This window comes from Eschscholzia californica, unplaced genomic scaffold (genome assembly GCF_041429995.1).
Source record: "Eschscholzia californica isolate CP2 unplaced genomic scaffold, dmEscCali1.0.p SCAF_1, whole genome shotgun sequence".
NCBI lineage: Eukaryota > Viridiplantae > Streptophyta > Magnoliopsida > Ranunculales > Papaveraceae > Eschscholzia > Eschscholzia californica.
The window spans coordinates 76,744,902-76,760,599 of record NW_028238198.1 but is presented as its reverse complement, the minus strand read 5'-3'; the positions used below and the strand labels follow the sequence as shown (position 1 = coordinate 76,760,599).

The following is a 15,698-nucleotide window of genomic DNA, read 5'->3' as shown; positions in this document are numbered from 1 at the left end:
TTGAAAATAAAAATCCAATCTGATGACCAGTGGGATTTCACTATTGCTTGTCAAAAATAAGAAAGTGGCGAGGATTCACGTCAACTTCACTCCATAATTTTGGTGGCCTACGCAATTTCTTTGAAAACCACACAAACCCTATGTGCCTATGATAAGACATAAATCGTCATGGCAAATGAGCCATAAACACTAAACTACATACCATGAAACTCAAATTTCTTTCGTTGTTATTCTTTCAATAATATTAAAATATGACATGCAAAAATAATAATAAAAATAATAACATTAAATTATGATATAAGAATTATATAAAAAAATCATTATTTTAAAGTATTTACTATTACAACTACCTTTTGCATTTTGATGATACTAAAATACAGTACAACGACCTTGGAAAAGTAAATTTTAAAAAATATATAATACAATTGGCACGTGTAATTTTGAATTGTTAAAAGTAGATATAGTTTATGGCTTATCATCTAAGACACATGCAAGGTTGAGAGACCAAATAAGTTATTTGTATTTCATCAAAAAAAAAAGTTATTTGTAGATATAAATGATAATAATTAATAGTAACACATAATAGATTTTCCCTGACATAAACACGTATTTTGAAGTTAGAAATCTTTGAATCATTATATTCAACAAGATGGAAGGTAATTGATTCTTCGAAGTGGAAATAATATAGTCAACAATTGGTTCTTCAAGTGGTGTAGTGTGTTGACATAAATTCCAAAAGGTCACCGTTTTGAGGAAAGCAGAAATTTTTTTCGAGAAACACCAAAAAAACCCAAACCAAACGCACCTTTAAGTTGCGGGAAGAAAGTCGCCGGCAACGACCGGCATCTTCTCTCTTCCCTTTCTTTCTCTCTCTTCTCTCTCCTGACTCTCTCTTTATCTGCTCTCTCTCTCCTGACTCTCTCTCTCTATCTGTTCTCTCTCTCTGTCTCCAGCGAAGGGAGGAGCCCCTTCGCCGAAGCTTGTCTGGTTGTAAACCAGACGAGATCTGAGTCTGAAGAAACCAGATCCCGTCTTGTTTGCAACCAAACGAGAATGGTTTACAACCAGACGAGGTCCGGCGAAGGGCTCCTCCCTTCGCCAGAGACAGAGAGACAGAAGAAAGAGAAAGAGAGAAGGAGAGAGACAGAGAGAGAGAGAGAGAGGGGCGGAAGAGAGAGAGAGAGAGAAGGAGAGGGGGAAAAAAATCTCGCCGGAAATGGTGGAAGTCGCCAGTGATGGTGAAATTCGCCGAAGATGGTGGTGATAGGTGAAAGGAAGAAGAAGATGAAAAGTGGAGTATAAAGATTTGGTTGTTTAGGAGAAACAAAAAATTAGTAATTTTTTTGTTTCCATCCAAAACTTCACACTCTGGAAAATTTCTTTATTTCCCATAACACCGGCGATTCCAAAATTCTGGAAGTCTCAAGTTCGATTATGGGAAGTGGTTTTCATAGTTTATTGAACTTGGGCTATTAAGGTATCACTAATGTTGTTGGGCTTTAGACCATAGTATAGTTGGGTTATAGGCCCGTTTTGTAAGAGTTGAATTCGGTAGTTTCGTGCTTATCAAATCTTTGATGTATCAATGACAATATAATAACTATCGTAGATCGTAGTCAATTTCCAAAAAAAAAGAAGTGGAAATAATATTTTATATAACATGTACACATGTGTGTAAACTTGGAATCAAAAAGGATTTGTAACTTGTCAAATTGGCTCATGTTGAGACTTAAAAGGGCCTCAATTTTTTTTTTTTTTTTTTTGTCTTAGCAAATTAAATTTCAAATCATCTTCCTAATAAAAAATACCCAAAATTCTAACTTAGAAGAGAGAAGAATAATTTTAATAGAGTACATAAACCATTTTCAACTTCTAAGCCTCAACTCCTCTTCCCCTTCTCATCAAAAAAAAAAAAACTCCTCTTCCCCATAAATTGTAGTACAGTATAACAAGGAAACTCATATTAATAAGAAATGCTATTCTGTGTGATACTAAATAACCGGAATATTTGTCCAACATTTTTTTATTGAAAAATCGGTCAAGATCTACGATGATCGTTATAAGTTATTCATACATCATGAATATGTAATGAGCACGATAACCGCCTAATTTAAATCAAAATGAAATAAGCCTAAAGCACGACATATGAAAGAGCCCTAAAACCCAATAAATTTATTATAATATTTAGTTTATATATTGCCTAAATTACATGTGACAAATTTTAATGGCAAACTGCTTATACCGAGACTCGATCTCACAACCTCATGAGCTTATGAGGAGTGTCCAACCGTTGCACCAAAGAGTGGTGGACTGTCCAACATTTATTGATGTAGTGATTGGATACCTACACCGTAACACAAAGGCCACAAATTTAAACATTGGTTTTTATACCTCCTACTGTTAATTCTGTTACCGTTTAGTCCCTTCCGTTATGTTTTTTCGCTTTTTATTGTGAGGGTCTGGACTTTGTAACACTTTATATTTTTTTTATCCCTTTTTTATTTATTTTTTTATTTTTTTTGTTTTTTGTAACACTTTATTTATGTTAGGTTTGACTCACAAAAAAAAACACGAACACCACAAATTCGACTATCTAGAAGTCCACAAATTAGTCACCTTTAGGCCCCTTAAAATAACCTTTAAACACATATATATTTCATGACTTATTAATTCTACGTAGTAATGACTCTGGTCTATTAAAATTGCCCGAATAACAAGAACAAAAAAGAAAAAAAAAAACAAGAACAAAAAAGAGAACTGGAGTAAATTGTTGAAAGTTCAACAAAAAAAAAAGAGTAAATTGTTGACGTTATGACGACCTCACTTCAAACTTTTGTCTTGGAGTGTCATTTGAGCCAGGATGTGGTCCGACCTTCCAATTTTCGAAGTGACTTCCATATGTCCATTTACGTACATGTGTGCAATTTTTCCTCTCCACAGTTATTATTGAGCACACGTCTCACATGCAGAGGATAACAAATGAAGTTTCAGGTCCCACTTAAAATCATCCAACGGTTAAAATTGGTAAGTAGTATTAATATTTGACATTTCTACTTTACTTTCGTATCCCAAAAAATGACTAGATACGATGTATCTCTACGACTCTACCCCACTGTTACTTAAACCCCAAACTCTCAACCTTATATAAACCCCCTCCCTCTACCACCTTCTATACACAAACGTATCCAACTCTCTCTCTCTCTCTCTCAAAATCACTTTCTCTCTAAATTCATGGCGGACATCGCTGTTCAAGTAGGAAACAAAAAGAGAAATGCCACTGATGATCACGACCGAGATGAACTGATCATGGCGAAGAAATCAGCCGCCGGACCAATCTGGAGCGATCCGGCTTCGGCGTTAGCCAACGTCCGTCATGAATTCGGCGAACACGGCGGCGTTAACATGTCAATTGAAGCATCAGCGACTTTCACCGTCATGGAACCAGACACTATGCGTCGGATGTTCGCCGGTGAATTAGGACCTGATCGTGATTTCTTCATCTACAGCCGTCATTTTAATCCAACAGTATTAAATCTCAGCCGTTCAATGGCAGCAATGGAAGGAACTGAAGCTGCTTATTGTACAGCAAGTGGTATGTCAGCTATATCATCGGTTCTGATGCAACTGTGCTCTAGCGGTGGACACGTGGTTGCATCTCAAACGCTTTATGGCGGGACCCACGCTTTGCTGACTCATTTCTTGCCTAGGGCATGTAATATAACGACAACGTTTGTTGACGTAGAAAATTTGGATTCCGTTAATGAAGCAATTGTTGAAGGGAAAACAAATGTTTTATACGTGGAATCCATGAGTAACCCTACTCTTACTGTCTCTAATCTGCCAGAGTTGTGTAGGATAGCTCATGATAAGGGAGTCAAGGTTGTCGTTGATAATACTTTCGCACCTATGGTTTTATCACCAGTAAAGTTTGGTGCCGACGTAGTTGTTCACAGTATTTCAAAATATATCAGTGGTGGTGCTGATATTATCGCAGGTACGTAATCGTAATTATATTTGTATATTTGTTATTGTGTAGTTGAACCTGTGACGTCCTATGAGCCTTCATATCTCATATCATGACCGAATCATAACATAATATTTCATATTCTCATGAGATCAACTAGCTTATTGGTTGGCCAACAACTCTTGGTTGGAGTGGTGATCAGAGGTTTAGTCTTTCCACTTTAGAGGTCAAAAGTTCGAGCCGCGCTAACAATTCAAAAAAATAAAAAATAGCTTATTGGTGGATCAACCTATGTATTGTACAAAAAAATGAGACTGGTACGAAAATTTGGGCCGACTACAGCTGGATGACTAAGATACCAGAACCAGATTTCAGAAACATTTAGATGTCTAAGTGGGTGGTTAGGGAGGTTATTAATAGACGGCATTCTTGGGAAATTCCAAGCATCTTTTGTGCGTAACTGAGTCTTGACATATTGAAAGTTCACGGGTTCACGACTAAAAGTGAGTGAATTGGGATAAGAAGCTGTACCTATCCCGTGAGACCTCTGTGCTATCCATGTGACCTACTACATAGGCCAAACTATGTATAACCAAATTATATCACGAGTTAACGAGGAATATATTGTGCCTTGTCTCTCACTAATAAGTGATGTATGATATTGAGGGTTAAATTCTCTAGACCACATCACTTAATAGATAAACCTTTTCTGGAATTTCCTCAATTAGTAAGGTCTAATATTTTATTTTAATCTTTGATTAGCACAAAAGAAATTAAAAAAGAAAGCAATATAAAATCAAAATGGGATGAGAAAGGTTACCCACAACTTTCCCTAAAATTCCTCCCTATTTATTTTCTTCCTTCTCCTTATCGTTTGGAGTCCCACCAAAACTTTTCCCAAAGTCCTTCTTGTCTTCTTTCCCTTATCTTTCTTTCTAAGCTCCAACTCTTACCCTACTTGATAGTGATATCAAGTGGTGGGTAGTGGTCTGAAATAATGGTGGAACCACACATTATTTCAGTCGATCCAAAGCTCCATACCTCATGATGGGTGTACCCTTTAAAGATAAAATGAGTGAAAAACCCAAAAATCTAGACCCTAATAAGAAAAAAACCCACTAAAAAATAATAATGTCAAAAAAACTCATTTTTTTAACATTTTTCAAAATGTTCACAACATATGTAATTATGTTGTAACAAGGCAACATATTTTTTTCATAATTCCATTTTTACCCTTATACGTTGACAACATATATCATTGTGTTGTTATAAAATGTTGACAATATCTATAATAATGTCCCGACTTATTATAAAATGTTGGCGTCATATATAATTATGTTCTTAACAACATATATAATGTATTAGTCAAAATATTATTTGTTCGTTAACGGATTTGTTAAATACAAAGGATAATATGCATAACATTTTAATTTTTGTAAAGGATAAATAAAAAAATGCTTTAGTCTTTATATTTATGTCGAAAGCAAAACAGAAAATGCGAAAACCATTTATTTTTTCACAAGACAAATCGAAAATGTTGTAGCCAAAATGTTTGTGTTTGTTTGTCTATGTAAAATGCAAAAGAAAAAAATGCGAAATATTTTGGCAAAACAATGTCTAAGCAAAAACGAATTTGTTAAAAAATTTACAAATTGTTGAGACAAACTAAGATTTGTTCAGAAATTTACAAAATTGTCGAGAGCAAACCAAGAATTGTTCAGAAATGTTCAGAACGCTGATTTGGCGGAAAATTTCATTTTGGAGGGTAAAATTGTATTTTTACCTACTGGATTTTTTCCTCATTATTATTTAGTATTGGGCCTGATTCTCTTTAACTTCCCCATTTTGGGCCTTATAATTACCGGCCCTTTAAAGATTCATGTCTGCCTCTATTATTTCTATTATTTTGTTGGAATCCGTCACTTCAACTTTCATATTAGGTCCCACCTTGACTAGACATTAATTTGACAATATTAGATTTACCTAGGATAAGATTTTGAAATTTCTAATCACTAATCATTTGATTAAAACCTCTAATGTGCATCATTAGTGGAAGAATGTTTCCATTCGTAATTTACAATTCTGACATGAGAAGTATGGGTGACGGGTCCTTATGGCTTGTTACACGTAACCTACTAGACTCTCGTCTCATGTGACGTGAGAGATGTTAGATGTAAATATATAAACGCGGCTATCATTTGTATATATAACAAATTAACAACTTTGCTTGGATGCGAGATCTGAAAAACGAGAAAAAGAAAGTTGTTTTATCTGATATAGTGCGACTATTTTTCTTATAAATGTGTAATAAGTTTTTAGCGAGCTCTTTTGAACAGTTCGAAAGAAGTTTTAACATTTGGTGTGATTAAAACAGGTGCAATATGTGGACCAGCAAGTTTGGTGAACTCAATGATGGATCTTCATCAAGGATCACTAATGCTCTTAGGTCCCACCATGAATCCTAAAGTTGCATTTGAACTAGCAGAGAGGATTCCTCATTTGGGAATTAGAATGAAGGAACATTGTCACAGGGCTCTAGTATATGCTACAAGGATGAAGAAAATGGGTCTTAAAGTTATTTACCCGGGTCTCGAGGAACACCCAAACCACGCCCTTCTGAAGTCCATGGTTAACCCGGAATACGGGTTTGGTGGTATGCTCTGTCTGGACATGGAAACCGAAGAAAGAGCCAACCGGTTGATGAACCATCTGCAGAATTATACCCAATTCGGGTTAATGGCTGTGAGCTTGGGCTATTATGAGACGCTTATGTCGTGTTCGGGGAGTAGTACTAGTAGCGAGATGAACTCGGAAGAGAAAGAGCTTGCTGGAATATCACCGGGTTTGGTAAGAATGTCGATCGGGTATAGCGGAACACTGGAGCAAAGGTGGAACCAATTTGAGAAGGCTATTACTAGGATGCAAGATGGAAAGATATGAAGAAGTACAGATAATTGGGTGTGGCCTTGTATTCAAAATATGCACTTTGTTTTAGATGCTTTAGTTACTGTTTCAAAGCATCCTAAATAAATACTGTTCTTTTTCTAAAAGCTTTGTTATTGGAATTTATAATTTGATATGCTTCTGTTTTAAATTCTGATAGGCACCCTCTATCAGAAGAGATATTCTAAAGACGCCCTCTTTCTGCTAGAAGCATCCTCATCACAAGTGCCCCCAAGGATTTACTTTGGGGTGACTGTTGGGTCAAAAACTCTTATTTTGTAAAATATCGAGAAACTTGAGTGGCCTGAGTTAGAACTCTCATTGCAGTTGAACAACTAGTTTGGCCTATAAACACTATGGCATTCTTGAGTGATGTGTCTAGACGTCTAGTATATCTGAACTGAGCTAGCTGGACTTTCAAATAACTAGTCTTCTTATGTACAAGATTAAAGCACGAAATTTTAAAAGAAGCCTTTAAAGATAGATCCAGGGTGATGATTCTTGTGCTGATCCAGTAAGCATGAGTAGGTTGACCAGTCAGTATGTCTGCACCATTGTTTAATTCTCCTGCAAGGACCACCCTTCTTTAAGTTAAACAATTGACATACATATCCTTGAGAAGCTATCCATATTCGTTGTCCAACACATACATAACCAACCACTACAAAACAGCCGTCCTTTAGTTACGGGCCCTGGCCGTAGCTGTTACCCGATATTCCGTAACAAATGATATCTTGCTACGACCTGCATTTCGTAACTAATGTTGCCGTCACAAAAGGTTTTAGCTACGAACTACTTGCTACGACTTAATCCATAACTACTAATTTAAACCTTTTGCTATGGATTTTGTCGTAACTAAATGTTCAAAAATATTTGACCGTTGACTGTCTACTTGTTATGGAATTGTTCGTAGCAAAAAGTCACTTATTTAAAATAATATATTACTGTTGAATGTCCATTAGCTACGAAAGCATTCGTAGCAGAAAAATGACAATTTTCAAGGCCCACACCGGTTCGCATTCATTAATCGTAACCCTGTTCAACCTGTATCTATTCATATATATAACTAAAACACATACAATAACATCTCAATCATCTGTTTCATTCATTCATTAAAAATCTTTCATACAAACGTCAAAGTAAAATACCTACCAACTAAATTTACCAAAATATGAACGTAATATATTGAGTAAACAATCCAAACTAACTAATGTCATCATATCTAAAAGTTCAACGTACTATATATTAACAAAAAGGATCTCGTACGGATATTCACTTCTCCAGCTTTTCCTGCAACAAGAGATAATATTTTATTAGAATTTAATGAGAAACAATGGTAATTCAATAAAGTCAAGAATGTAATCATCTTTTGCCATCAAATGTAACATTCACGATTCCAAAATGCTAACAAACAATGTACAAAACTATTTATAGAGCCTTGAGTATGATACCCTAACCATTCATTACAAGATTCAATGAAAATCTAAATGTAAGCAACCTAACAATGAGTAAATAATTGTGTAGAGTTAAACAGATGAATACTAAAAACATCTCTTACGATAAAAGCTGAAAGCCAAATGCAGAATACAGCTTAATTAATAAAATGAGTCACAAACAGCAACATTGACATTCCATATTCTAAAGTAGAGATGAACACTTATATGAGCAACATGATGTCTGTTAGATTCATAATTATGAAAGTATACCAATACAAAATTTTTAAGATATATATTCATCTTCAGTTTCTACATTAAAACCTAAAATTCATGTGTTTATAACTTTCTGGACTGCAACAAAAAAATAGGCTTTCTACAAACTTAGGAAGATTTTTATGGAGCCTAATGTTTCTTTAAATGACTCCCTACTGTGATAGGTACTCTAAAACTACTGCGTCATTGTCTACCACATTGATGGAGATACTGAAACATACGGCAAATTTAAAATATGTAAGAAAGTAAACGAGAAGACGTACCAATGCATACTCTGGTAACTTTCTGAAATAATAGTATCATCATCATCATTGTGCAGAGTTACACGATGAAGTACCCTACAGATAGTTAAGGTACTCATTATTTCTTGATAATTAAGAATGCTTAGAAACAAATTTTTTATAATAATAGCTGAAAGAACAAATTAAGTTGGCACTTCTAATAGTAATTGCTAATGTGAGTAACTGTATTTCTAATGTGAGTAACTGCATTTCTAATTAAAAGGCTGCTAAATCAGTTTGTTGAATTCTGTTAAGAATCATTGGCATGTTATCATGGCTAGACGACAACGAGAACGTTCTAAGCTCTATGGCAAGAGAAGTATTAGTACTAATTCAGCTGGAATTTATAACTCAATATCATCATCAACAACTAGACCTTTTTGCTTAGGTTACTCCAATGACTTGGAAACTAGTAGTACTCATGGTATTAATATTGAGTTCCAAAAAAGTCTTCGCCCGGACGAGATTTTCGCAGGAGCTTACCCTTCTCAATGGGACTTTCATGAAGGTGGAATAACAACTAAAGCATCCAACCCATTACTAACAAGTAATTTAGGTAATGGGATGAGAGGAAAGAATATCTTTAGCAGACCTAATTCTTCTAATACTTACTGCATCATGGAAAGATCATCTCTTACTCGTTCGAACGATAATTCGTCACATTATTCTCCATCCGTCTATGCCGGGTACTGGTACCCGAATCTAGGAACAATAAATGGAAATCCAAATTACTACTCTTATAGTAATATTAGTGCCTTCTTACACTTTGCATCTAGTATATGTATAACTGCTTTCTACGCAGTTGTGTTTTATTTAGGCTATGGTTGGGTCAGGATTCCTAGTTTTCAGTTTGGGGAATTAAGTGTTTGTATAGGAACGCTTTAATGCCTTAGATATTCCTTGTACTCTTTGGGTTCAGGTCCCCTTAAGCAATCCAATATGTACAAAAACGAAAAGATTTGCATAAACAATGTAATATAAAATACATGTGTACCTGACTAGATAGTCGATATAGCTCCTCCTTCATCTGATCTATAGTTGTGCGTAACATTTCAACCTGTTCACTCAAATTCTTGATCTTATCATCCTTGCTTGTGGAGCTAGAAGCACCTTGATCAACTCTATCGAATTTCATTCTAGGTCCCACAACCCCCCATCGCCCTTTTTTCTCGGGTCCTACAACTTTTGAGTAAATGTCTTTACCCAAGTCCACAGAAGATTCTTGAAACAAGACAACATCTTCAGCACCGGTGCTCAAAATCTCATCAATCTTCCTCTACATTTGTAAGTTTATATATAACAAAAATTTAGATTGAGTAATGAATAAGTTAATTTGAGTAATTGTAAGTGATCTAAAATCATACTATTCTCTCGTTTGCGACTTCAGAAGCTACTGTTCCATTAGACCGACGATGTGTTTTCTTGTAAATCATTGATCGTGTGACCTTTTCATTTGTTGCAGCCTCTATCTGTAAAAAGAGTAGAAATAAATGGAAAGAATAGAAAAATAACACAAAAAGATGACAGTTAGTTTACTTCAACGTAACTCTTTTTATGAATGAATTGTGTTGATTTTACCTCCTTAGCGTAATTCATATTCGATTTTGAACCGCCGATATGAGGATCCTTGCTCTTCGCTTTGTTTTTCTTGTTTGTCTCACTTGCCTTCTGCATAATGAAATTAAATTCACTCCTAATTAATTATACTATTCATTAGGTTAATGAAGTGTTTGTGTTTGCATCTGTGTATGTGTGAAACATAACGTATACAAACCTTGAAATGGGGGTCAGTATGCCAATAATGAACCATATTTTTCCATTGAGCTGGAATGACATTCTTTGGGCAGTTAGCATACCACTCAGTATTATTGCTATACGGGTCAAAATATTTCAACTTCATTCTGTACTTGTGAAGTCTCCAACTATGATTTAGAGTCGTGTCTATCCAACGATCACATTCTTCGGGAAAGTGAAAAATATTCTTAAAAAAACAAAAACAAAGAAATATAAACAGCGAATCTAAAGAATTCATATATACAATTAAAGAGAAAGGGAGAAAAGACAGAGATAAAAAAAGATGGAGAGAGATAGAACATCAAAATTACCTCCAAGTCATCTTTCACCCGCCTTACCCTTTCTGCCTTATCTTCTATTTTACTCCACACAGGCTCATCAAAAGGGAAATATTCACCATCTTTAGCTAGCTTTCCAACATAAGCAGCTAACTCTGTAGAATTTTTACCATAAGGAGTTCCACCCTCAATAGTTAATGTAAGTTTTGTTCCAGGTGGGATTTTTGACAAAAATTCCAACTTAGCAAGACCTCTTGTTCGCTTAAGAGCTCGTGGTTGTTCGTCGGCCATCACCTTCCAAGTAGTCTTCGATCCTGTAATACGTAAGGCTAATAAGTAAAATCATATTTGTAAACATAATTGAAAAAGAAATAACTTCAAGTGAAAGAGAGCCTAAGATCACATTTATAATAGGTAAGATCACATTTATAAACCTATTTGAAAAGAAATAATCTTAAATGGAAGAAAAATTTATACTAATACTTATGATAACAATTACAATAATCTAACTCAAAAGTTATCATTTATAAGCATACGTGAAAAATAAGGCTAATAGGTAGATCTTATTCCTATAAAATAACAATTAAAGTTGACACTTAAATATCAAAATCCTCATCTTCGTCCTCATCTTCATCCTCATCTTCATTCTCATCTTCGTCCTCATCTTCGTCCCCAATTATATCTTCTTCATCTTCCTCGGTAACATCTTCAATATAATCATCATTAATGAAATTCACTGAACTAGTTGCTTCGGTACGACTTAAATTAAGTGGTGCTTCAGCCGTTGTTCCAACCAGATCATTCCTCACTAATGATATATCTACTTCATCATCAGCACCACATCCCAAGTTATAAGGTTGACTATCCAATAATTGATCATCTACCCCCATGTCAAACGTGTCTCTCGGCTTATTATTCAGACTTTTTGTCTTTCATTCCCTACTAGAAGTCTGAAACGTAAACCTCCTAGTTTGCTTGATATCTAAATCAAATGGAAAGAACAACTTTACAAACACTAAAATTCTTGATGTGTTCGGAACATAGTAACGAGAAAATCAATAATGGTGAGAGATTTACATCAACAAACGAACAAAAATCGTTTTACAGACACTCATACAATTTGAGTAAATATAAACATATACTTAGTTTTCTATTATCATCTCTCATAAATCACAATTAATTATTCTAGGTTTTTCCCATAGTCTCTATCTCTTTCCTTCTCTTTTTGGGTTACAGGAAGAAATTCATTCATCCACTTTTATACACAATAAACTGTAAAATTAGTAAAGAGAAGGAGAAGAGAAAGAACATAACAACCCTCTCTCTTTGATCATTGTGATTTAATCGAGAGAGAAATTTGGGAAATCAACTCAGAAAAACTTCATAGACAGAGAAAGAGGGGAAAATCAATGAAATACCTAACAATAAGCTGAACCCGTTCTTCTCCAACTTTCCTTCTCTCGATCGATTTCCCTTTGTCGATTTACAAGAAACCGATCTTCCTTCGGCTCAAGAAACTCCAACTCTCCTATGCATAAACCGTTCTTCCTTTTGCCAAAAAGAAACCCTGGTTTCAAACTCTCCCTCTCTAGGTCTTTCTATTTAGAAAATAGAATAAAAAAGTAATGGACGATTTGGGCACCACAAGTATTTCTATATTTTGTGAAAAGCACCCAATAATTGAGCTTCTTTTACACAAGGCACCCAAAGTTTTTGGCGCAAATAAAAAAAATTCCCGCAATTTTTTCCGCGCTAAACCTAATGAGTATCTGCTACCCTTTTTCCCCATTAACTACGGATTACTCGTAGCAAATGGCCACCAGTTGCTACGCCAAACTAACCGTAGGTGAAAGACACCTTCTAATTTTTTAAATGTTTGTGCGTGAGACGTACTTGAAACAGACCAATGTGTAGCAAATGAACACAACGGTCGTAGTTGTTGGCCCGCATTTGCTACAATACCATAAACTCCATAGCAAGTGGTGACAAGTAGCTACGATACTCGTTAGCCGTAACAAAAGGGGCGTAGCTAAAACCCGTCCGTTTCGTAGTGAACATTTGATATCTCTTGACCTTCGAATCTCGAAACAAACTGTGAAAACTCAATGCTCCATAGAGATAAAAAGTAGCCCAACCAAAGTAGTAAAGGCCAGTGATAGAGAGGTTATCACCCAGACGTCTCAATAAAGAGACCTTAAGTCGTCTGATCCTGATAGCAAGATCAAATTCTTAAAGAGACCTATAAGTCCGTCTTGCAGTTTTTACCTTTAATGCACAAATTCTTAGAAACTTTTCATTGATTAAATTTGGATATATCTTTTATTGAAAATACAAGAAAGAAATCATTTCTCTGTTTATCATTGGTAGGTATTGGGGAGGCCCAAATGAAATATCAAAGGGAGCCCAAATTTGTACAGGCCTTATTTGCCAATGCATTTTTTTCCTTCCACGATCGGGTCAAAGCCCATAACTATGTGACTAAACCCTAATCGTATATAAAAGAATTTCTAGAGTGAGAAGGATAGAAACCAAGCTAGGGTTTTGATATCAGTGGAAACAAGTTCAGAGAAGATGCAGATCTTCGTGAAAACCCTAACTGGGAAGACAATAACCCTAGAGGTCGAATCAAGCGACACTATCGATAATGTCAAAGCTAAGATCCAAGACAAAGAAGGTACCTCTATTCAAACCCTAACAACTAATATTCATTTTATTCAAAAGATTAGTTCCGATTGTTATAATAACTTTCCCAATTTCATTTCTCAGGTATTCCTCCAGATCAGCAGCGTTTGATCTTCGCCGGTAAACAACTTGAAGATGGCCGTACTCTTGCTGACTACAACATTCAAAAAGGTTCGCAGAATTCCGTATTTTCTTCTTCTATTTTTGTTTTAAATTTGTTTTTTATTTCACTTTTGCTGATAGAAATTGAATAATTTAATGGTAATGATGTCTCAGAATCAACTCTTCATCTTGTTTTGAGGCTTCGTGGTGGAATTATTGAACCATCTTTGATGGCTTTAGCCAGAAAGTATAACCAGGACAAGATGATTTGCCGCAAGTAAGTTGATTTTTTTACACCTAATTTCAGTGTTCGATTATCACTGTTCTTAGAACCTTACGTACTTTTCGCAACGTCAAAACATAGACGACCCATTGATTTGCCCCATTGATTTGCCGTTTAAGAATTAATTACTGTTCGATTTTCGGCGAATGTGGCATTTCTTGAACTGAACATTGTTAGGTTTTTTACATGTTCTTTGACTAGCAATTTTAATACCTAATTGCCTGTTACACGATAAGCCCTACCCAGTAAGTCCATTTGTAAATCTCACATGTTGGACTTTGTGCAGACAAGAGCTGCCTCGAAACCTTAATGTTCTTGAGATTTCTGGACCGAGAACGACTTCTCTGAGGTCTTATGAACCCATGTGTACCGGATACAGTCCCGGTTACAACTCATAACCCTGCTATTGTTGTTGGATGGATAACAGACATACATATGTAGGGTTTGAACCTCGATATTGGCTGATCAAGTGTTCTCGTTCATTGTAATGCTTCATATATCTTTGTATTCTAGCAATCACGTTGAAAGAATCAATGATTGAGCAGTAAATCTATATAAATGCTGTTTTACAAATAAGACTCGTAGTTTCTGAAATGGAATCCAATGGAACATGATTTGGTTTGGCCAGGTGCTATGCTCGTCTGCATCCCCGTGCTGTGAACTGCAGAAAGAAGAAATGTGGGCACAGCAACCAAGTATAATTCTTCGACGCTATTTCTAGTTTCTTTTCATTTGTAATAAGATAGTTCTATCAAATTCACCTCTGGTTTTTATCTTCAATTTGCAGTTGAGGCCCAAGAAGAAGATCAAATAGATGTTGAGCAAGACTTTACTGAAGCTGCTCAAACAAGTAATCTTGGTATTAAACTATCTTTTCTTATTTGCGTATTTGTTGTCTCATCGTGTTTAACCCAACGATATTTTTCTTACATGTGAACTTAGTTGTATGGAAACTTGATTGGTGCTTTTCTAGCAAGGTTTTGAACTAGAATTTAATCAATGTTAAGAACTAGAGTTGCTGTAGTATTTTTCTTTTTTGGTGTTACTTTTATAGTGCAATTGCTACTGTAGTATTTTTCGTTTTTGGTGTTACTTTTATAGTTGCTGTAGTATTTTTCGTTTTTGGTGTTACTTTTCAACAAAAAAAATTGCTATTGTAGTGATAACACACCGGCCCATGCATCTAGCTAAGATATGTAAGGAATAATCTCCTAGGGTAGGTCGAATGAGCTACCCCTTCCCTCATGTGTGCACATTTATCTTAAAACCCTACAAACAGTGACTACTCTCAAAATAGTCTATTGCCCGATGGAGTTTGACTACCCACACAATTGACGCCCGAGTTGGACCAACCCTCATTTTTCTCCTGCAAAAAGGTTGTTGGCTGGCCGCAAACCACACCCATGGCAAGTATTCTGGTCGACTATAAAACTTCCTTTGTGAAAAATATAATGTCTTTGCTTCTCTATCTCCATCACAAACATTCATCACCACTACAGCCGCTATACTACTAACATGACTACCACCATCACTACAACAGGGCCACCTCCACTACAACTGCCACCTCCACTACAACTGCCACCTCCACTACAACTGCCACCTCCACTATAACCACTCCAGCACCACAACTACCACCATTATCACCCAACCAACACTGTTACA

General features: G+C 35.6%; 3 protein-coding genes across 3 annotated transcripts; 2 read left to right on the top strand and 1 right to left on the bottom strand.

Moving 5' to 3' along the window:
- Positions 1 to 3,063: 3,063 nt before the first annotated feature.
- MGL (methionine gamma-lyase) lies at positions 3,064 to 7,014 on the top strand. Its single transcript, XM_086655807.1, has 2 exons — positions 3,064 to 3,994; positions 6,339 to 7,014. The coding sequence occupies exons 1-2, from the start codon at positions 3,232 to 3,234 to the stop codon at positions 6,902 to 6,904; spliced, it is 1,329 nt and encodes a 442-aa protein (XP_086511933.1). The 5' UTR covers positions 3,064 to 3,231; the 3' UTR covers positions 6,905 to 7,014.
- A 974-nt stretch (positions 7,015 to 7,988) lies between these two features.
- LOC147569317 (uncharacterized) lies at positions 7,989 to 12,524 on the bottom strand. The gene is made up of 8 exons (XM_086671849.1): positions 12,388 to 12,524; positions 11,003 to 11,283; positions 10,672 to 10,878; positions 10,476 to 10,565; positions 10,262 to 10,366; positions 9,892 to 10,173; positions 8,880 to 8,954; positions 7,989 to 8,197 (listed from the first exon to the last, which is right to left on the bottom strand). Exons 2-7 carry the CDS (start codon positions 11,258 to 11,260, stop codon positions 8,925 to 8,927), a joined length of 972 nt encoding a protein of 323 aa, XP_086527975.1. The 5' UTR covers positions 11,261 to 11,283; positions 12,388 to 12,524; the 3' UTR covers positions 7,989 to 8,197; positions 8,880 to 8,924.
- Positions 12,525 to 13,384: 860 nt separating this feature from the next.
- LOC147569316 (ubiquitin-ribosomal protein eL40 fusion protein) lies at positions 13,385 to 15,062 on the top strand. Its single transcript, XM_086655806.1, has 5 exons — positions 13,385 to 13,643; positions 13,736 to 13,822; positions 13,928 to 14,030; positions 14,665 to 14,731; positions 14,824 to 15,062. The coding sequence occupies exons 1-5, from the start codon at positions 13,541 to 13,543 to the stop codon at positions 14,848 to 14,850; spliced, it is 387 nt and encodes a 128-aa protein (XP_086511932.1). The 5' UTR covers positions 13,385 to 13,540; the 3' UTR covers positions 14,851 to 15,062.
- The last annotated feature ends 636 nt before the right edge of the window (positions 15,063 to 15,698 follow it).